Source organism: Atheta coriaria, unplaced genomic scaffold, assembly GCF_025399875.1.
Source record: "Atheta coriaria isolate IRGN ID8LTWV9N9 unplaced genomic scaffold, Caltech_Dcor_3.1 hic_scaffold_5_pilon, whole genome shotgun sequence".
Classification (NCBI taxonomy): domain Eukaryota; kingdom Metazoa; phylum Arthropoda; class Insecta; order Coleoptera; family Staphylinidae; genus Dalotia; species Dalotia coriaria.
The window spans coordinates 1822555-1845196 of NW_027045447.1; the positions used below are offsets into that span (position 1 = coordinate 1822555).

Sequence of the window (22642 nt, forward strand, 5' to 3'; positions counted from 1 at the left end):
ACGCCGACCGCCGACGGCCAATGCGCTCATGTAAAATGTACTCACAACGCTCACGATTGGCCAGCACAGCACCCCGTAGCTCCGCCCAGCACCCTCCGAAAACATTTTCACCGCTCGCAATCTCTGTAAGCGCTGATCCACCGAGGGGTTGCTTCATCCACCAGCGCACCCCCGCGCACTCCACCGCTGTCGTGCGCTTGCTTGTTCACTTGTTCACTTTTCGCAACTGGCAGCTCGCGACACGCACACAAAAGCGAGTTAAACGAGCCGTGCTCGGGCAGGAAAGAAAGAGACAAAGCGCGAGAGGGTGGTTTTGCCCTCCGCGCGCTCGCCGAGGACGACACACGCGGCCGGAGCGCATTTCTGGCGGCGTTATTGAATTAAGCTTATCATTTGATTTCGGCGCGAGTCGAGAGTCGGTGGTGTGTTGTTTGGCGCGCGCTCGAAACTTCCCGGAGCCACCAGCACCAGCAGCAGCAGCGAGCAAAGTGATAGGCATCTCACAACCCTTACACGCCGCAAGACAAAACGCCGCGACGCGCGCGCTCGCTCGCTCTGCCCGACCGCGAAAAATTAAGTGTGCGGCGCGCAATCCCGATCGCGTATTAAATTAATCAGCCATCAATTAGCGCGCCGAGGCGCAAACGTCTTGACGCATTGCAAACCCCTTCGTCGCTGCGCGACCGCCGCGAGGCGACTGAAAATTGAAAAACTGCGGAGCCAACGAAGCGTCGACAAACAAAACCGGCGCGCCACCACTCGATATCAGCCGATATCATTCGTAATCGGCGTAATTTGATAACGCGCGGATCCACGAGCCCCAAATTCGATTACCGACAGCGCACAACTCCTTAACGCGATTTGTGCGAGCGCATCTTTTGAAAAACATTCACGAACAAACACGAAAATTAACTCCGGCGTGGAAAGTGCGCGGATATTCTTCATTGTGCATCAAAAATGGACTACTCGTATCTGAATCAAGCAGCAGCGGCTGGATTCGACTCCAGCTGCCTGCAGAGCATGCAGGATCCGACGGGTCTGTCAAACATGCCATGCAGTTACGGAGACCTAACGTCCTGCAGTCAAATGTCGCAAGCGGCATATCGCTACACCGCCGCAGCGGCATCCATGGCGCGTACGTATAACCCCAGCGCCGGTGCCGGCGGCATGGGGGTACATCATCCCGGATCGGCAGCATCACAATGTGCTGTCATGGGTGCACGCAGCCACGTGCAAGACGTGCATAGGGCAACCATGTTTCCATCGTCCATGAATTTACAAAGTAAGTCAACAAATAAATACATACCTATAGTTTTCGTAATTGTTTAATACATTGTTTGGTGCGTGAATAATTAATACGCTCGCGCCGGCGTGCAGAAAAAACAACAAAGTAAAAGCCCGACGCGCGGACCGCAGCAGCTTTGGTGGAGGCGCTGGCAACCGTAGTAAGCGACGGAGCGCGTCCCTAGACTTAGCACTTGAAAGATTGGCCGCGTAATTGAATCGGATGGCGTGTTTCCCGCAGATATTTTCCCCTTGATCGATCCGAATTTATGAGCGTCTCTCTTGCACCCATGCAAAGCAACAAAGAAAACCGGCCACTTTGCAAAATATTATCCACTACTAGATATAACTTATTACACAATAGTTGGGTTAATCAAAACTTGAACGGAAAAGAAACGCAAAGTTTCAACTAGAACACTGAAGAAACTTTCATTTGCTTAATGCTTTTCTTGACTCACGCCGTTTGGCTCCCGGGCGCTCGTGATTGTTTAATGTTGAGCGCAAGAAGCCGTGCGTTCCGCCAGCGCCATAACTTACAAAGATGCAAGTGACTAATGTTAATTAAAGTGCATTTAATTAATTAATTTGCTTTGCTTCCACTGCCTCAGCAGCATTACAATCGTATATTTCTCATGGTGTGAATGTTATTCACACATTTTTCATCATTTTCACACCGTATGATTATGATCATCATACATACACGTGTGTGTCGGATAAAAGAAAACGTTGACGCATGTTATTTCAACTCGTCGGCGTGAAAAAGTGGCGAGAGCGCGCGTTTCACGCTTTTTTCCACCCCGGAAGTTTGCACTGTGCACGTTCAAAGTGGCACGTCTTTCATATTGTTCACACTCACGTTCGCGGAATATTTTCACTAGATTCTTGGCTGCTTCCGCCCCGTCGACAATCATGTTTATTCGCGCTTTTTCCGCGCTTTGTGTTCATTCAACTTGTTACGCTGGTAAATCATGAAAACGAAATCCACGGAAAACTACCTTAAACAATTAATTCTGATTCTCACAACATTATGCAGAAAGGAATATTTTTATGCTCGAATAGATGAAAATATCTTTGATTCTTTTTCTACCTGTTTCCCATCCGGCCATAACTCTAATATCCGAATGGCTGGATGTCGTGTTGCATCATAAAAATACTTTTTACATTTTTTAGTGACACCGAGTGGAAAGCGTGTCTCTTTCTTATTTCTTTGTCTCGACGCGGAGAGCACATTCCGTGATGTATTCGAATGTAATATTTGCGTTCGTCCATCTGTGCACGTCCCGTCTAGTTTTCCGATAAAACAAAGCCATAAAAGAAACTTCCCAGAGCCGTAAAGTTACCAGTATTCTACATGTCGCTCGCCGGCGGACGCTTGCAACAAGCAAGGACAACAACACGCACAGGACGAAAAAAACATGCCGAAAACAGACGTCAAAGATAAAGAAATCGTCGAAAGAAAAAAAAAACAGGCATCGAGATTGTACCGTAATGTTACATCGCTTTACTACTCGTACTCGTGCCTAATGCGCTCATAAAATTGTAAATATTTTCGTGTCATCGTCGAAAATGTCTATTATTATCAGTGGCAGGACATGACAACTATATAGGTAGGTTTATGTGCTTACGAGTTACGTTTACCAGCGACTACTTGTGAGGTGTGAGCTAGCAACGCCCAATTATGCGGTTTGCAGGTGAATACTAAATTTGCGGTTGCACGCACTAGTCCTCCAAGCATTTAATAGGCTCACTTTAGTTTAGACCTATCCCTGTTTATAATCTACAACCCAAATTATATTAACCATTAATTTACAGATGAATAATGAATAATAACACAAATTTCTGATTTCTATATGTGGCCAAAAAATTAAAATTATTTTTTTTTTAAACTTTAAGCTGGTAAAGTTTTCTATCCTCGTAAAAAGTAAAAGAATAGACAGTACAGTACAATGTCGATAAATAATGACGTGCCATAAACTTTTGTCAGCAGACAGATTCGCCAAGACGCGGCGGACATTTTTCATTGCGTGCCTGCGGGGTCTTCCACGCCGAAGACACCCTCGCAGCGCGTTGCTACAAAATGGCACACTGTCGGCAGGAAGCACGAAGGAGGCGACGCAAGCGAGGAATAGGGATGCTTTCTTACAAGGGCGCACGTTCCTCCTGCACAACACACTCTCTCCAGGCGTTTACTTGCAGTTTCTAGTCGTTTTCCAGCCGCGCGCGGCCGTTTTCTCTCCCCGCCGATCGATATACTTAGGCGTTCCTCGCCGGCGAAGAAAACTCACCGAAATTCTCCCTCGTCACATGCTCAGAGACACGCTGAGCGAGTTTCGATTTGTTATATTAATTATGCAAGAAATTGTTGGCGACTATTGTGATATAGATTGACACAGAAATTTTGCTTGCAGGTGGTCTGCCTTACAAAGTATATCCGGGACATGATGGAGTTTTAACTGAGAAGCGAAAACAACGCCGGATACGCACCACATTCACTTCAGCACAGCTGAAAGAACTGGAAAGAGCGTTTCAAGAAACCCACTATCCCGATATCTACACCCGAGAAGAAATCGCGATGAAAATCGATCTCACCGAAGCGCGTGTTCAGGTAAGACCAGAAATAATCGACAGATTTTTGAATGAGTTGTAATTCTGTATTTGTTGGCCCCGAATTTATCCAATTGTTCTTGCGTTAGACAAAGTTACGGATATAAAAACAGAGTTATCGAACCATTGCGCACCGTTATTGCCGGCGCGCTCAGTGTGGCTGGAGTGCGGCGAGCAAAGACGTGAGCGTAAGGACTTTTTAATCACCCTAAGTGGCTCCTGATGTAGAGTAGCTTTTACCGCTACAGCCTGGCAGTAACGTTACACTCGAAGCGACATTCTACGTCGAGGACGATGCGTCGTCCGCCATCGAATGCCGGAAAAGTTACCTAAAAGTGCTCACTGCTCACACTTTTAGCCGAATGGCCGGTCGGTCACCACGCGGGGATTTTTCCCAAGACCAGACAAAAAGGATTCATTCAGTTGATAGCACAAAACTACCCAGCAGCTATACAATATTCAGAAAGGACCAAAACATTGTTGTTTCCGTGTCAAATTACAATGCGTTAATTTCCAATAAGTACACTACTTGAACCGATTACACGAACAATAAAACAAGCAGAGATAAGTGTGTCCCGCACGTGACAATAACTCACTCCTCGATGACAAGGGTAGATTTTTATCGCTAATATGTTCATATCTCGATACGGTAATCAAATATTTGTGTGATGTCTTCATGGGGCGCTTGGTGCCTTGACAACTCTGACCCTTAATCGGCAATTTGGTGTGACCAATCTCGAGTGGTGTGCATAATGAGATTCGATATGCTTGTTGTGTTCATGTTGTATTTCTCATCTGCAGTGCCCTAATATAGCAGAAATGGAATTTGATACGGTTGTTTACGATGCATGTTCACACGACGTGTTATTGAGTAGAAACTGTCCCAATTTTCATTTTCACACGAAAATTTGTGCACAAATATAGTCTACTTCTGAAAATCTCAATAAACAAAGTCATTCTGCACCTGTTTCTTGATTGTTGTTGTTGATATGTCTACATGTCTACATGGTACTTATTTGTAGACACTTTTAAATATTTCAGGTATTTTTAAACACCGAAAGTATTTTTATCACACACACGTGGAAATTTTCCGTTAGAGAACACAAAGTTAAAACTGTAGTTGAAATTTATACGCAACTAAAAGATGAATGCGCGCCCAGTAATGATTTATACGATCATGTACAATCATCGTTTTTATTGTTTGTTTTTTGTGTTAACGTTAGTTTCGACTTTGGCAAATGTTGCAATTAGTTATTATCCGTAGCGTGCGCGTTCATTAGTCATCGCCTGCCTGCGCCCGACGTTCGAAAGCTTCGGCCAGCGTAAAAGGCGAGTGCGTTGTTCGAAAAATTATTTATAGACGATTCGGGAGCAATAGATTCGAATTTAGCCAATGAAATTTTATTCCATGCAGCCGACAACGCACCGCATGAAACCGGCCTCGCAAACTCGTATTTCATAAATATTCATGGAAAATTATTTGTGTAAGAATAGAAATTTATACAATTAGTCACTATTGAATAGACAAACTTCATAAAATAAATAAAAGAAATTTTTACACATTTAAAGAAATATCTGAGTTTTTTTTTTACAAATTAAACACGCATGAGATATGACTAGGTCTATGCAATCTTTTACAATTAAACTGTGAATAACAGGCGTATGTGTGTGTTTTATAATTTGCACGCGCCCAAAAATTATGGCCCGCCGCACATATGGCGAGAACTTTATTTCGCGCGCGCGGTCACTGCGAAAATGAAGAAAATCAAATGCATATATCTGAATTACGCGCGGAATTGCACGTCCGCTGGGCAGTTACCCGGTTAGGTTTTAACGATTTCAGCACATACATTACCAGAAGGGGCCCGCGATTGGGCTGAATCGACCAATATACGCGCTGTGCTCGACGCCAAAACGTATGTGTTTCAAGAGAATATGAGCATCAAATGTGTAATGTGGACACCACCACGACGCGGCTGTAAAATTGCGGGCGCACGACCGCGAAATGCAAAACCAGCGCCGAAAGCACACTCGTAAAAGCTGAGCGATATTTCTGTTGCAATTAACGTCTCATAATCAAAACTAATCGTCGTATTATCTGTATGAGGTATTGATTGCAATCAAGATTTATGATCAACTCACACAAATTTTTATTTCTTTAGATATTTCACTTATTTATAATATTAAAATGAATTGCAAAATGTGTTGGTATGCGCATAACTCAACAACGCTAAGGCCAATTCGGCCAATTATTTTTTTTAAATATTCCTTAAAGTCCAAAGATGGTTTTTACGGCGAGAAAAATTCGAATAATTGCCGGGAAAACCCTAAAGACAGCTCTTTTCAATAGGATAAAAGTTGGCATTGTGATTCAATCATAGTTGTAGTTAAATAGTTGAATCCGAGATGGCACGTTGAAGTTCATTATTAGCAATTCTTTATATAATTAATTGCTTTAAAATAACATTGCGAATCTTATTGATAGAATTGACACATACTATATCTAAATCAAGACAGTAGAATTACATTTTTATTAAACACTACCGAGACGAAGTCGCGGGCAAAAGCTAGTAAAAAATAAAAATTTAAGTTATACGTGTAAAAATGTGTTTTTCTTATTGTATGAATCGTTTTTGATAATTTTGGAACTCAAAAAAAATGAACGAAAGCGAATACACGCGGCCGCGACCAAATTCCATAAAACCTTCGCGAAATCAGGCCAAGTTCCAATAAATATCCGAAAATAAAATCACGCATTTCTCAAAACGCGTCGCCCCGAAACGCGCGCCGATTAAAATAAATAATTTTATAATAACGTTGGCAGAAGCGCACTGATCATGTACCTACTAGTAAAACTTGTAAACTAACGATTTTATTCGCGCATTCCGCCATTCTTTCGAGACTTTGAAGATTTATCTATCATAAAAGCGTGGAATTGCGAGCAAAATTAGAGTAACGATCTATTGATCAAAAAACCCAGTGAGGAGTGTGGAGTGTGGAGCAAGAGTTGTTGTTGAGGTGGACAGCTGAGGACGCACAACTTTTATGACGAAACACTTTTATTAGCAATCGTTTCGCCGTGAAGCTGGCCGTAATTGAAACACAAAACAAAACGGCCAGCGGCACAACAAGGGCAATAAGAACTCGAATGGGGAATGGTGAGCGAGCGCCAAATGTGGCGTTTCGCATTTTGCATTGCGCAGGGCGCAGCAGGCAACAGAGCAGTAGCAGACCAGACGGATAGATAAATGTCGATTGTATCAGGCGAAGCTTTAATGGCGCTCGAATGCACTTTGTCTAATCACTTCTACGATGCTTTTAGTGTTTTTACATTCATCTGTACTTAATATAATTGATCCATAATGCACCTGCTTTTTGTTAAAAACAAACATAAAAATACCGACACTCTTTTAAAAAGTCGCAAAAACAAGCGCTAGTTTTTTTCGATTTAAATTTTTACTAAATTATTAGATTAAACTGGATGTTACTCATAATTATCCAATTACGCACCGTGAAAAATTTACCAATATGACAAAATTGGACGATTTTTTTTTGCGTTTGGCAAATAGAACAAGAGCAGAAATTTCGCATTATGGCAGATAATATGAGCGCGATAACTAATTCAGGCTGGCACGCCATGCACGCCTGACGGATGGACATTTAAATAGTTTACGAGTTAGCCGGACATCGGCCACTCGCCCACACACAATATCCAAAACAATACGAGTGAGGAGAAGAGTAGAGAAGAGAAGAGCACCAGCATCGGTTTCGCATATATTTCCTAACTGAATATGATAAAGTGAGACGAGATGAGTTTTCCCGAGTGAAGGCCGGCCGCTTGAGACTGCGCCACAGCTGTGGCACTCCCGGCGTAGGCTCACCCAGCAAATGCAGCATTTTCTAATACATTAACAACAACGACACTGCTGGACCCACAAAGTTTACTGAAAACTCCGAAAGTTTTCCACTTTTTAAACTAAACTACACTTCTTCACTGAGTCACTGCTTGTATATTATCTACATAACCTAATTTTTCGTCCTCTACACTATATAATTTGTGATTGTCAATTGTAGATGCATCCCTGGATGTCAAATGTGTACAAACATTGGGCGTGTTATTGTTATGATTGTGTAATGGTTCAGATTTGCGTCCATGACAAGCGGCCCAGTGTGGCGCTTCGAACTCGCGCATATCTGCGAACAAAGAGGGCCCCATGCATAGTTGATGTGTGCTAACGCTTAAATAGATTAGTTTGCGGTCGGTTGGTCAGTCGGCTGCCGCAGAGGCAGGCGGGTGCGTGCTGTCTTTCTGTCCGTTCGTTTTCTGATAGACAGACCGACTGAGACTCGACCGATGCCCACTCCAGCATCAATATTTACTGGCTTGCTTGATAACTGAATATCTGACACGGGAAGTTTACTAATGTGAGATACCAAATAACACATGTGATGAAAAATGTCGGATTACTCGAGGGTTAATTGCGAGCACATTAACTAAACGACATGTGATAATCACACTCATATTCTACGTCTGTTGTGATACATTTAGATTATTTATCTTTGCGATGTCAGTTTTTCAAAACAAGGTTACGAAAGTTTTTGAAAATGTAAATTAAAATGCTTAGAGAAAGTAATTAACTAACCCTGTTTGGTACTTCTGTTTCTACTTTTATTCGCAAGCATATCCCCGAAAGGTGAAGCGAAAAACATCCAAGCAACCCTTTTCGTAAATCATAACAATTACAGTTATGCGTGCGCGTTACCCTCATCTCCCCGACGTTAATTTTCATGGGGTTATTATTACAATTTTCCGCGAAATTTTCCACCCTTTTCTGAAACTCCAACCCTTTACAAATTCAAACACTAGGGGTGTCGAGGAATGTCAGAATATGAAAAGCGCAAAGACAACGTAAAAGCCTAGTAATTAATACAACTTTTTATCAAGATAAAAATTAATTTAATTTAATCAACATATTTTTATGAAGTAATGGGTCCTGAAAGGGCCTTTTTGACTTTTCCCAAGACTCCCAAAGGAACCATTGTCACCCAACGCTAACGGATTGTCTAATGTGTTTCTAAACGTGTGAATATGTTTCACTTGACGCTTGAGGGTGTTGCTGTTGAGATTCACACGGTTTTCCAAAGCGCACAAAGCGCAAAATCAAAAACCCGCGCGCGAAAACACAAAAGGGGCCAAATCCCAAAGACGCGCAACGGCAATAATTTTACGCGTCGCTTTTTCGATCCGTGCGTTCCAAAAATAGAACTCCCAACAGGCTACCCACCAACATGCACCATCAGCAATCACTTTCATATGTGCATGGAACAAAAAGTATTCAATTGCGCAGTACAATTACCCCCTTAGAGGGTGTCATCATCCCTGAGGTATATTAAATTACGTTTTTATCACCGCTCACAACATTCGCAAAAATATATCAACAAGAAGCGGTTTAATGAACGTGAGAAATCAAAAACTACTTTGCGAAATATTAGTTTGGACAGAAAACATACCACAGCAATAAAACAAAGTGTTGCTTTCCTATAAGCATCATAATTCATCGCCTGCCATGCTTCCGAAATACTCCGGGATCTTCAATGCCCTCATCTCTATATATCATCATCTTAGAGTGTAGTGTAAGTTGGTGGGGTTAAGGCTAGTTGAGAGATGCGAGAAGCGGATGACTCGTTGACTGCTCCGAAAGCGGGGTATTATTAATCAAAACGGCACAATTAAGAACGACTCGGCTCAAACAGGGGCGCTGCGCCCGTTCCACCCCAATGCCGAACAATGCGACCACAAGCCGGAACCGAACACGACAGTTGAGCGCGCGCGAGGCAAAGTGTTCCTCAACCTCAACAGTCAACACTATTAAACGAACATGTGCAACATTCGAGAAAGAGAAGCCGACAGGATGAATGACTTATTAAATGTATTACATCAATGCAATTCAATAGCTATTTATTCGATTAGAAATGAATCTCAAACTAATCAAACTATACTCGATGTATTTAATTTATTTTTGCAATTATTCGCGGGCTTTTTAATTAGCATATTCAATGCGTTTGGCAATAAAATTACGAATCAAAAACAAAGCTTCGTTTTCGATCGCTCGTAAGCAAATTAAAATTTGTGCGCGACGCAGTGTGCACGCTTAATTAACAAAAACGGCGCGCGAGTGTGACACTGCACTGACAATGCGAATAATTGAAAACAACACTAATAAAACAATCGATTTATTACTAATATTAAACAATCGCGCTCGGTGTGTGTGTCTGTGTATGGGTGCAATTTGCGCGAATGCAGTCAAAAGTCAATTCGTTTTTACGCTTCGGAAATTCGCACGAATTGACAGCCATGCGGCGAGTTCAATCCGTACTAATTAACAATATCAATTGGCATTAAACAACGAAACAACGTAATTTTAATTTAGCAACGTAATTAAATAAATTTAAATTCAAACTCTTTAAATTTGTGATTTTGTTGTGTTTAACACATGTGTTTATTACTTTAACATGTCACGGTATTAACTAGGGGTTGTTCGCACCCCAATGACAAAGGTATTACTACCAGTGATACAAGATTTTATTAAGTCCAGTGAACATGAATGGAATAATGAAGTTGTCACGCTGAAAAATAGTAACATGTGTGTTAACATGAGATTATCGCATGGTAATAGACCGTGGCTAAACGCATTAAAGCCGAGATAAAAATATAAATCTATATTCACCAAAAAAAACACTTGTCATTCCAGCGCCGTATGTCGGATTAAGAAATAAATGTTGAAGCAAAATAATCGTTTTATTATTCATCACGCTTCCAAGTTAGAAATGAGCATAAATGTTAAATGGGGAAGGAATGAAGGCAAATCGCGCGTTGTCTTGTCACATGTTCCACGTACTTGAGAATGAGAATGCATGGCGCAGAGAAATGTGGCAGATAAACGTGTCAAACGTACAATTAAGCCGGCATAAAGTCATGTTACGCTCCGCGTGGAACATCATTTTCGTAATTGATGTGTTTATATCATAACGTAATAAAAAATATTTGACAATACGCAAAAAATTTATATGATATAACTGCTATTGTTTTTTTGACGCTAGCGAAATGTGAAAATGTAAAAGCGTTGTTAAAATAAAGTCGAAATAAAGTAAGTAAACGAGGAAAGCGTTAATATTGCGCGGCGTGTTTTCCCTCGCCACTTTGTTAAATACACATTGCATACGAAATGTCCTACGTTTGTCGTCCCGCCGCTTCAACTCAAGCTCTCCTCCGAAAGCTTCAACTTCATTCAGTTCGCTCACGCTTGCCTCCCACTTCATCCGGCGCATTGAATTTGCAAAGCGTTGTTACACCTTGCTCGCCTCGCATTTCGTATCAGCGAAGAGACTAACTAGAGAGAGTTTGGACTCTGTGTTCGAAAGGGTGCCGGTTTCGGGAATGCTCATGTTTGCTCGCCGCGAAACAAGGAACAAGTGCCGCTTGCGCCTTCGATAAACGAACAAACGACGCGCGCGCAAGTGGCACGCAGAAATAAATGATGGTCGTGGTGGAATGCGTGCCGCGCAGGTTTTTCCGTCGAATTCGCCTCGCGCCTACTGAAGGGGCTAATCTACTGTATAAATACTCGAGGAATCTACTTTCGTGCGGGCGCAACGAGCAAACGAAAGATTATCCAAACAGAATAACACAAGGGAGGCACCATTCGCTCTTCCAGCGCGGAGAAAATACCAGAAAACTCCACTGAACATACGCATACTTTCATATAACGTGTAAAAATTAAAATTTCCAAAGAGTTTAATATTACACGTAATTTCACATTTCACATTTCTCATTTGAAATAACAATTCATATTTTTTCAAAGACAGTTAATAAAATTAAAAATTAATTTAATTAAAGGTAGGAAAACGCGCATTGTTAATTAGCGCTGAAAAGCAAATGCTTGACGTTTTCATCCGCGTCAATTCAAGGCTGCGCTCGCGTCTCGTATTAATTATCGAAAGCGAAACGCTGGAGACGAACGGACGAGCAGCACAAGAAAGCAGCCGGCGCCGCCGCGCTTTTGACTAATGAGGGTTGGCCGTTTCGGTCCGTTCATTATCCCTCGCATTCAATCCCGACAGGTTGTGCCAAACACTCCGCAGGCCATCCCGAAGACCCTCAACGCAATAATTTCAAGAACACACCGTATGCAAGTAAGAAGCTGCGGATTAAACAAATAGCAATGAATCACACTGAACACACATACAACACAAAAAAAAATTGTCCGAGTGAGCGGAGCGCGAAAAGATCATTCGTCATGAAATATTCTCGTTAATCATCTGTAATTAGCAGCGGACATGTCACATTGTCACATATTCAGTTACTTAATTTTCATTTCGGACCACATGAGCACGCAGAGCTCACAAAACTCAACATATTTATCGATGTGTTGTAACTTGTTACAAACCACCCTGGTAATATTCTAAAGAGGACTAACAGTAGCAGGTGTCCTCCCAGCCACCGAGACAAACCGTATAAACACGCTGGTTCATTATTAACTCGTATTTACCGAACGCGTCGATAACTTAAACGCTTCCCGGCCGGAGGGGTTGTCTCCGAGATGGTCGAGGGACGCGCATTGCACGCCGTTTAACACCAGTGGTGTATAAAACTGAGGACCGCTGCGCACGTATGAATGTGTAAAGAGCAAGCGCCCGCCGGTGGTACAAAGGGTCTCGCTCTTTTTTGCGATCCCCCAAATGCATGGGGATGGTGCATGTTTGACGAGTTTATTCACGCGAGCTCTTGAATAAACAGCCCCGATACGAACACGTATTGCTAATAAATAACACATGTTGTCTCCTCCAGCAAGTGGGTGGGTGGTGGTGGTGGTGTGTGCGTAAAACGTTCGGGTGGATGCACTGCGACGCAGGACAACAAATAAACACACAACGGCTTAGAAGAAGCTTGAAAGCTGACAATCCAAAGGGCGAAAAACAGGGGTGGTAATTGAAGGAAAACTCGCTTGTAGGGAGGGCTTTATGAACGCCAAGGATAAGATACAATAAGTGTATGAAAATATTTTCTTTCAAGATGATTTCATCGATGGTATTAAGTTGGAAAAAGTTAAAAACAGCTCAGGATTTTTTTGACCCGGTTGATTGGTATTTGTATAAGATAAGAAACAGTTTGCTGCTTTTGTAGCTGTGTGTATGGGTGTGCTGGTCGGCACATTGGGGCGCAATCAAAAATTGAGAAGATCTTCCGCTTGTTTTCCTCTCCTTTTTATATCGTCCGATCCCATCGCTTCCGCAATCACACAGTTTTTCACAATCTTCATTACAAATTGCCCAATTCTCTTTTTTCTCTGGGGCAGTCAAGTTTCTTTCGGTTTTCTCCCTCCAGCACGTTTAGAATCGTACAGGAAAAAAGGAAAAGAATAGAAGATGGTTGGAAATCTTTCGGTTTCACTTCGACCAGCAAACGTAGCAAAGTGTACCCAAAGATTTCCCGCTTGATTGTGCCGAAATCAACTTCTCGGGTCCGTCTCCAGCTCGAATGCGGTGATTTCCAATTTTCAACCGACCGCCGGATATTCAACCAGAACATATCAATACTAGGTGTTTCAAGTTAATACTTTTAAGCGAAAAATCAATCATATTATTTTTTTGTTGTGCAAGAATTTATGGGGGCGCAATTTGCGTCATTGTTTGTAAATAGAACAAAACGTGTCCTTTATTGAGAAGGGCCCGAGACAATTAAGCGTCATCCCGTATTCGGACGGCGTGCCGGTGTTTACAAGGTCTGATTGGATGTGCACGAGCCTACAGTTTCCGCGTTTTGACCTTTTGGTCCTTGCTAGCTCAACGAAACGTCCAAAAATGCAACGCACAAAAAACGTTTATTTTTTCAAAAAAATAAATTTTATATATTTACACGGAATTTATAAATGCAAACATGAGTTCAATACAAATGACAAAGATCAATTAATGAGGAAAGCTTAATCAAGTGCACAATAAGCAAATGTTAGTCGTGGAAAATGGAAATCACATCACGTTGAGCATTGCGCACTCGACGACAGGACACGAGTGTGTGCATTGTGCATGATTTGTTACATCGTTTCGGTAAACACCAATCACCCGTACCGAATAATAATATTTAAAGAACGCGCGCTGCCGCCGTACGGGGCCGCCCCTCTGGTTCGTGGCGCGCATTAGTAAGCGCAAACATGCAAAACACACGCTACGTGCACACGAAAATTACCAAATGACCAAAGCGCGGCGAGCGCGCATCGTAATGATCGACGGCGGCAGGCACGCATCAATTTTCCGAAGCAGACGAACCGTGAGAATGCCATGCAGCTCTGCATGCATGCCTACTACGCATTCGATTCGGCGAATTTGTCCACTGTGTTTCCCCGGCCGCGCTTTGTGCAAACGCAAACAAATTCGACGAGCGAAACGAAATCGCATTCGATGCGCACACCAGTTTATGCATGCAGAATGCGTCCACCGTTCCAGATAGATAACTAACAAGCGCAGATTGTTATTAGCGCTGCGCCGAAATTAACTATCCTAGGCCGACGTGACCTGCTGTAAATTAATCGTGTTTTTCCCAATTCGCAGCCAATTATTTCCATAACTAGCCATGATACCATTTATAACCAATGTTTTTGCGCTTTTCAGGTCTGGTTTCAAAACCGGCGAGCAAAATTTCGAAAGCAAGAGCGGCTCGCCCAACAAAAAGCAACAAACAACTCGAGCAACGATTCCAACGGTACGCAACAGCCGAACATCAAAGCGGAGGGCGGCAGCAACGGCGTGGGCAATCCGGGCGGCATCGGCGGGACGAACACCAACGTCAAGGGCGTCGTTAATCTGGGTGGTGGCGGCAACAAGGACGTCAAGCCCGGCTCCCCCAATTCCGGCATATCGACCACGCCAAACTCCAACACCAGTTCGACCTCCCATCATTCCTCCAATGGCGACATCAAGCCAATGAACGGTAATTATCGATGTATGAAAATATTTTTATTACAATTCCTTAGCTTTAATTCTACTAATAATAAAAACCGCGTAATTTTTAAACAAAAAAATGTTAAAAAAAAAAAACACCGTCACATATCCATTATTACATCATTGCTCGAAAGTAGGTGGGATGTAACCAGAACGGTAACAGTAAAGATAACGCTAAAAGTCCTTGCAAGAGAAAAACTAGAGCCGGAAAACCGTGTGGATCCTAAAAGGTCCTAACGCCAACGACAATGACACACACATACGGTGAGCGCACGTAAAACAAAGTGCGAGATGGTGGCAGCGGCGCGGGCAGCGAGTAATATGACATCAGATTGCTCGCCGCCCGCACCGGGTGTGCGCCGCGCGCGCCCCCGAGTCGAACTAAAGAGTTGACAGTAATGGAAATAAATGAGCGGTAGCGGGCAATTTTCTAGATTAAATGTCAGAGTGGCGTGGCGTTGCTGTCCTGCCGCCGCTGCGCCGCGAGGCCCTTCTCAAACTTCCCTCTCCGCCGCCCCCGCGAGCACAACGAACAATTTCCAATTGATACATACACACAAGCAGCGCGCAAAAGGACGAAAAGAAGCACAGGCAAACAGGCCTCATTTTTGTGCGCCTCGATAAACGCAGCCGGCAATAATATACCCACACACAACAAATACATTCACATGTATAGTGCAAAAGCTCAGATTCCAGTCGCGAGTTGAATTGAAAACGGAAACGGCAAACCGAAAATGAAAATGAAAAACGAGCTTCGGATTCTTTATATATATAGATAAAACCTGTGTTGGAGCGGATATGAAAATGTTGTGATGCTCACCAGCTGCTCACTCCTGCCGCCCCCTTCGCGCCACCACCGCCGACGTCGTTGCGAGAACGATTTATAACCCGAATATAAAAATAATATTGTCTGTTTCGATTCGTGCGGATATCGCTTTTTCGATGCGTGTGAGTGTGAATGTGTAGGGACGAATATTTGTCTCGGGATACTCCATAAAAGTTTCAGTCTATTCAGTCTATATGTTTTTGATATATTTCCGGATGGAATTTTCTTGTCGTTTTACGTATTGCCTGCGCAGCGATAATAAATTACACCGAATAAAAGTTTCGCTTTTTCCGGCACGCCAAATTGGCAAAATATAAACCGAGAAAAAACAAACAACAAATTCAACCCGTGTTTTTATTTGCAGGGAAATTATCAGATGATGCATTAATCTCCAACAACAACAAATGGTCGATGAGTCCCAACTCGTGCAACACTGCTCTACTGGTGCAGCAGGCGAACAAAGTGCTCTCGTCACAGCCCCCGCACCTACAGTCACACCATCATGGCACACACCACTCGGCAGCGGCGGCCGCGGCGGCGGCGCTTTCAGCCGCGCCGTTCACATCACTGCTGGGCGCCGGCGGCGGCGCCGCCTCCTACCTGCTCGGCGACCATCTCAAGCCGGCAGCCAATCATCTCTTTTAAAGCATTCAAACCCTCTTTTGCCGCCAGTATACAACGAGACCCGAGAGAAGAACCCAATTATTCCGTCATGAATCAATTGTTAATAAAAAATTAATTGCATTGAAATGAAGCCACACAAATTGTACATATTTATATACATACTTAGCGAATAGTTGACTGTACACAAATTATTGAAGAAAGAAAATCAGAAACTAAAACGCGAGTTAAAATTACAGATAAATGTATACTGACATAACTTAAGTATACGTCGATTTCTTTTGTTTTTCTACACGAGTAGAGCACTTATTCAAAGAGAATCGAAGCAAATGTAATACGAAAATGGAATTTATGTATACTATAAATAGTTTTATGATTTTTTTTATGATAGTAGATATTCAAACTTACAAAGAGCCAAAAAATAACGCTAAGCAAACGCGAATGAGAAACTGTAAATTTTGTACAAACGTATTAAGTGTTTATAAAAGATGATATATAGTGCGATGATGATGGATGAGCTAAGAAACGAAAGCATAACTAGGTTTTCTTACTATTATCATCTGCGTTAACATAATTACCTAGTGATATTATTTGTGAGTGTGGATCGTGATTACTAAAACACAAAATTTTGTCCATTAAAGTCCAGATGAAACAAATCAAAAGGAGGAACTTGAAAATTTATTGCAGTGAAAGCGTATGGTAAACAACAGTCCGATTTTATGAATTCTAGTCCAGTATTATTAAGATTTAATGAAATTAATGTAAATTTAAGATTTATCAGAAATAAACCATTAAAATATACCATTAAATGATTAGTATATTATTGACCTGTTGTGAAAAATTGGCTTGTTTACTAGCACGTAAATGATGTGTATATTTTCAAACTGTTGACGAAGGATGACAAAATAATCAACATTTTTGAAGATGCTGCCAACAATTTTAATTTTTATATGCTTGGCAAAGTAATTTTCCACTTAACCACGCATACTAATTAGTCATTATCATTCCTTTCAATTATTTTTAGATTTTTCTGAAAAAACTGACTAATTTGTAAAAATAAATATTTTGTCCTTATTTGTACATTTATCTGAGCGCCTAGTCAATTTAATATGTGTCGAGATGTTGCCTTGACTTGTTATTCCAAGCGGCATTCGGCATGCGAGTGTGTCATAATAATATTTTGAATAATCGACCAAAAATAGCTCTCCGAATGCTTTACGCTTTTCGCGAAAAATCCTCAAGCGTCCGAGGAAGCGTCGCAAGCTCGTCGGGATGACGAGGAGCGTTTACGCAAAACACGTAAAAATACGCACGTCCTTATCCCACGCGTGTGGGAGACCTTATACAGTTTTCGAAACTTGCGTGCCGTGCTTTTCGAACATTCTCGCCCGCTGGTGACGAGGAGATGCCGGTGGGGAGACGAACATGGACGCGTCAAATATTTATGCAAAAGTTATGGTATAAAAGCGTCGGAACACCGCCGTTGTGGTCAGTTTCAAGTGGAAGCTAGAGCAAAGTGCACTTTACTAGCAATCAGTAAAACTGTGATAAACTCACGTGTTTAATCCACTACAACCACACCACACAAAAAAAATGTCTCTGGAACGTGCTGTCCGCGCCAAGGTAAGAAAATTTTATTCAAAATTTGGGTAAAAGTGATTAAACATGAAAATTATTTAGATTGCTGGCAAACGCAATGCTGAACAAGACAAAGAAGCCCAGGAATGGATCGAAACCATCTTGGGAGCCAAGTTTCCCCCAGGCGAACTCTATGAGGATGTCATCCGTGACGGCACCGTCCTCTGCCAGCTGATGAACAAACTCGTACCCAACGCCATCCCCAAGATCAACACCAGCGGTGGTCAATTCAAGATGATGGAGAACATCAACAACTTCCAGCATGCGCTGAAGGCGTATGGAGTCAACGATGTTGATGTCTTCCAGACTGTTGACTTGTGGGAGAAGAAGGATATCGCTCAAGTGACAAACACCGTATTTGCTTTGGGCCGTCAGGTAAACAAATAACTACAATTCTTACTCAAAACTAAAATTAACTTGATTTCTAAAATTTTCTAGACTTACAAACACCCAGAATGGAACGGACCCTACCTTGGCCCCAAACCATCCGATGAAAACAAACGTGAATTCACCGAGGAGCAGATGAAGGCTGGCCAGACCATGATCGGTCTCCAAGCCGGTTCCAACAAGGGTGCCACCCAAGCTGGTCAAAACATGGGCGCCGGTCGCAAAATCTTGCTCGGCAAGTAAATCACGCGCCACCAGCCAACCAGACAACACATTTTTTATCACAACTTGTACACATAATTCTAACCACTAACTATTTATTACGAAATCTAATTTATTAACTAAGAGTTTATAAAAAAACGCAGGGTATGATAAAAAAAAAACCGCAAAAAATACTACACTACAACAAATTACGCAACCAAATACGAAACGATGTTGATGTATATTCTTGTATGAAATAAATGACTTACTATTTTTGTTTATAAAAACAAAAAGCGATTGTTTGCTCAACAAGTAACATGAAACAGACCCATAAAGCACCGAACATACATTTTCCACGCTTTGCTAAATCAGCGCACGCGTTTAAAAACGGTTTATATATTTTGGCATGCGATGTGTAATTACAAACGCGAAATTGCTGCAGGTGCGTTAAATTGGGACTCGTTCCATTTCGGGTTTCACATACAACAACGTATTAACAGTGTTGCGGGATTTGAGGTCGCGCGAATTTTCGGACACGTGGAGAGCGTGGAATATCACGATATGGGACATTACGGAATTATTATAAATACGCGAAATATAAAATATGCTCGACATGTGTCAGAATTTTTTGCGCGATAAAACATTAAAAGAGAATAATACTTTAACTTGAGAACAAGTTTATACTTAAAACCGAAAATTTCCAGAGTTTACTCGAATGTCCCAAAATAACTTATTTATTTATAGTTTTTGAAGAACTGCGTTTCGTTTATACTTCGCTGCGTTCCTGAACATTTTGATTGTTTTTTCGCTAGTTTGTATACATTTCAAGATCATTAGAAAATGTAGCTGAGTTTCAAGTTCACTCTCGGATGAAAATTAAGGATAACCAGATGTTGAAAAAAGAGAAAATATATAAAGTATTTAGACAGTGTGAAATTGTGAGCGAATAGTGTAGATGTGATGAGATATATTTAACTTTTTGACAAATTGCGATTATCTGCATGATGACTCATTCACTGCGACTAATGAGATTCCTAATGAATGAACAATTCCTGTAGTACGTACTCACTTGTGAGAAATGCCAAATAAACCAACGCGTATTTAAATATAAAGTTTCTAAAAATATTCCTAGCATTATTTAGGGTCTATAAAAATGTTAGCTGCATTCGCCATGCAATATTTCATTAAAAATTATATTACATCGTTGTTTTGAAGAATAGTCGTAAAATTTCATGTGCATATGGTGCAGATTTAGAGGACCTTGTCATCCCATATGCGCAATTCTAGTACAACTAAAAAGAAAGAAGAGAGGAGAACCAGAAGACCTGTGACTGGACTACTAGACGATAGCGCAGTGCATTTTACTTTTATACCTGCGTAGAACCCGCATAAAAGAGTGGGGGTAAAGTGCCCTGAGCTGGGGTTTGAATCATTCGACACAGATTCGTTTAGTACAAAAGAATACCTAGTCGCATGTCTAGTTCCTAGTTCTTAATATAGTAAGCAAAATGAGCTTTAATTTGATTTATTCTTGGCTATGCATATTACTGTAAAACATGATTTGTGTCTAGGAATGTTCCGCCTGTTGCCTGTTTTATACATTGTCTAATTTCGTTGGCAAAACAATCTGCATGTCATATTTAATTACTACATGCAACTTATTATTAAACTAACAAGCAGCAGTTATATTTGGGAGGTTCTAAGTTACAAAATCTGCAAAACACATTGTTTTTAAAAACATTATACTGAAAAAAAGCAGAAACAATAAAAAAATCTAAAATAAAAACTCACCGAAAATTATATCACATATATTGGGACCATTAATATAGAAACACATCTGAAACAAAAAAAAGTTTATTAAGTAAAATATGAAACTGTCATATTTAAAATTCTCAAAAATAAAATTCGTTTTTTGAACAACTAGCGCACTCCTGAGTTCAGCGCGCAAACCACTGCAATCCAGAATAAATCCCGCCCCTACACTTCTACATCCAGTTTTCTGTCCCTCTCATCCATTCCTATTTAAATACAACGCAACAGAAACCTGCTACTTTATCCTCAACTATTTAATTTTCAAAAAGCCAAATTTCAAATACTTGAATATTTCTACAATGCTAAAAATACTCCAACTTTTAAAAACTTAAAGCATCGAAACATAATCCAAAGCTATTTATACCTATGCATCGTTACATTTTCTTCGCGTGAGTATATTTTAAGCTCTTCACTTAAAATCGAACAAATATTACTTCAAACTTCAACGAATAGTAACACTTGTCATGACAACTATAAAAAGTAAAGAGCGGGGTCTGAAATATTTCCTAAAAAACAATTTTAATTGCATTAAAAAAATCTATTTTGCAAGCAGCAATCGCATCCAGGTGATTTATCCCATTGGAAACTCAATCCCGTGGCAGTCGTGATAATTTTTGGGTTCGCGCATCGCCGGCAAAGCGCGCGTAGGCGGTTTGTTCGACGATTTCAGCGTTTCTAAAATTATTTGATGAATAATGCGCCACGTTCGCACGATGCCGAATAACCCAAGCCGAGTATTATGAAACCGATTTTTCGAATATATTAATGTATAAAGTATCTAATAAACTTCACTTCAAGGAGACGCGTAATGTAAGATTTTACTTACTCGTATGCCAGCCGCATATATCATTAGTAAATAAATTCAAAACTCGAAATTAAACATATAAACTTTAAAAGACTATTTAATGACTAAATGGGGTAATAATTATTTTATCCTGTAACATGACCTCGAACTATCAATAACGAAAAGGAATTATTCATCCTGGAATGTGTTTTTCGTCAGAAATCACCCAGCGGGAAATTTTTTTTACTTTTGCACGCATTTTTGTTTATTTTACTATGTTGGAAAACATTGTTAATGTCTTCTATTTTATAACACGTAAACAGTGCTACTTAACTCACTCGTAGCTGAGTAATTTTAACAAAACAGAAAATTTGTGCACTGGATATAAATTAAATTAAGCGAGAAATGTCAAAATATAATCTGTACATTTTAAGAAATAATTGGGAAACTGTAATATTTTATAATGATGTGGACCAATGTTGTTTTTGTTTGTGTTGCATTTCATGTGCATATTGAGTTGCGCCGAGCACGCGAACGTTTTCAAGAGACAAATGCATATTGAGGACGGCTATTTAGGAATCTAATTATATGCACCTTTTCTTGACTCCCGGCCAAGCAGAAAAAGCGTCGCGATAGGAAGACTGACAGAGTGTGCCACCGACGACCGATAAACATAAATAAAACACTAAATTTCGATTAAAATCGATTTTTACACACAGAAATTAAATTAAACTAAATTAAAATCAATAATTCCTTATAACATATTTAAAAATAGCAATCAATTAACAAACTATTCATGAAATTATTCATCGTTGATATTATTCGGCCAATTTTAAGCCGTTAACGAATATTTAAACTCACGGCGTTGATGACTGACCGCTTGCCAGCGGAAAAACATTTTTCTAACATATCTATTCACATTCACAGCAAGTCTATAAAGAAATAGCATACTCGTATCTCAGCAACATATCGAAATGATTAATATCCTTTGATATAATTTGCGTGTAAAAATACCTCCGAAATTAAATAATATTAGCGTGTGACTAAAATTAAAAATGTTTCAATTTAATATGACTCAATCTTCCTCACAATGCTACAAATAGATTTTTATTTTCAATCATTTCATGTTTTCGTTCTATTTCTATTTGTGTCCTCCGCGAGAAGCATGAAAACGTAACGCGGAATGCAAAAAATTGTCGCTGATGAAACAAATAAATGAGTTCGGCATATTTTTTTCTGCAGAAACGACCATTTCAGGTAAGTTGGCACACCGCATATCGGCGTGACGCGGCGGACAGTCTTGATTTTTATTAATAGTGACCGAAGTGAGTGAAACCCTGCACTCGGCTCGTAATAACCATAAGATTCTCGAAAGGACGGCCAACAAATATGCCTGCAATAAAGGATAACACACGGTTCACGCGTCTGCGAAGAGTATTACGTTTAAAATATGCTTCTAATCTAGAAAAATAAAATAAAACTCGAATTTA

At 40.8% G+C, this 22642-nt stretch overlaps 2 protein-coding genes across 3 annotated transcripts; both read left to right on the forward strand.

Moving 5' to 3' along the window:
- Positions 1 to 957: 957 nt before the first annotated feature.
- LOC135792099 (paired mesoderm homeobox protein 2B-like) lies at positions 958 to 17059 on the forward strand. 2 transcript variants are annotated; one of them, XM_065302718.1, is made up of 4 exons: positions 958 to 1282; positions 3693 to 3889; positions 14554 to 14884; positions 16074 to 17059. In XM_065302718.1, exons 1-4 carry the CDS (start codon positions 958 to 960, stop codon positions 16352 to 16354), a joined length of 1134 nt encoding a protein of 377 aa, XP_065158790.1. In that variant the 3' UTR covers positions 16355 to 17059. The 2 variants fall into 2 exon arrangements, with proteins under 2 accessions (XP_065158790.1, XP_065158791.1); XM_065302719.1 differs by having other exon boundaries at positions 14554 to 14872.
- A 731-nt stretch (positions 17060 to 17790) lies between these two features.
- On the forward strand, positions 17791 to 18849 carry Mp20 (Muscle protein 20). Its single transcript, XM_065302029.1, has 3 exons — positions 17791 to 17953; positions 18011 to 18343; positions 18407 to 18849. The coding sequence occupies exons 1-3, from the start codon at positions 17924 to 17926 to the stop codon at positions 18596 to 18598; spliced, it is 555 nt and encodes a 184-aa protein (XP_065158101.1). The 5' UTR covers positions 17791 to 17923; the 3' UTR covers positions 18599 to 18849.
- The last annotated feature ends 3793 nt before the right edge of the window (positions 18850 to 22642 follow it).

Coding starts and splice junctions, on each gene's coding strand:
- LOC135792099 (XM_065302718.1), top strand. CDS start 958: ATGGACTACTCGTATCTGAATCAAGCAGCAGCGGCTGGATTCGACTCC. Junction 1,283..3,692: donor ATCGTCCATGAATTTACAAA/GTAAGTCAACAA, acceptor TTTTGCTTGCAG/GTGGTCTGCCTTACAAAGTA. Junction 14,885..16,073: donor AATGAACGGTAATTATCGAT/GTATGAAAATAT, acceptor TTTTATTTGCAG/GGAAATTATCAGATGATGCA.
- Mp20 (XM_065302029.1), top strand. CDS start 17,924: ATGTCTCTGGAACGTGCTGTCCGCGCCAAG. Junction 17,954..18,010: donor AACGTGCTGTCCGCGCCAAG/GTAAGAAAATTT, acceptor AAAATTATTTAG/ATTGCTGGCAAACGCAATGC. Junction 18,344..18,406: donor TATTTGCTTTGGGCCGTCAG/GTAAACAAATAA, acceptor AAAATTTTCTAG/ACTTACAAACACCCAGAATG.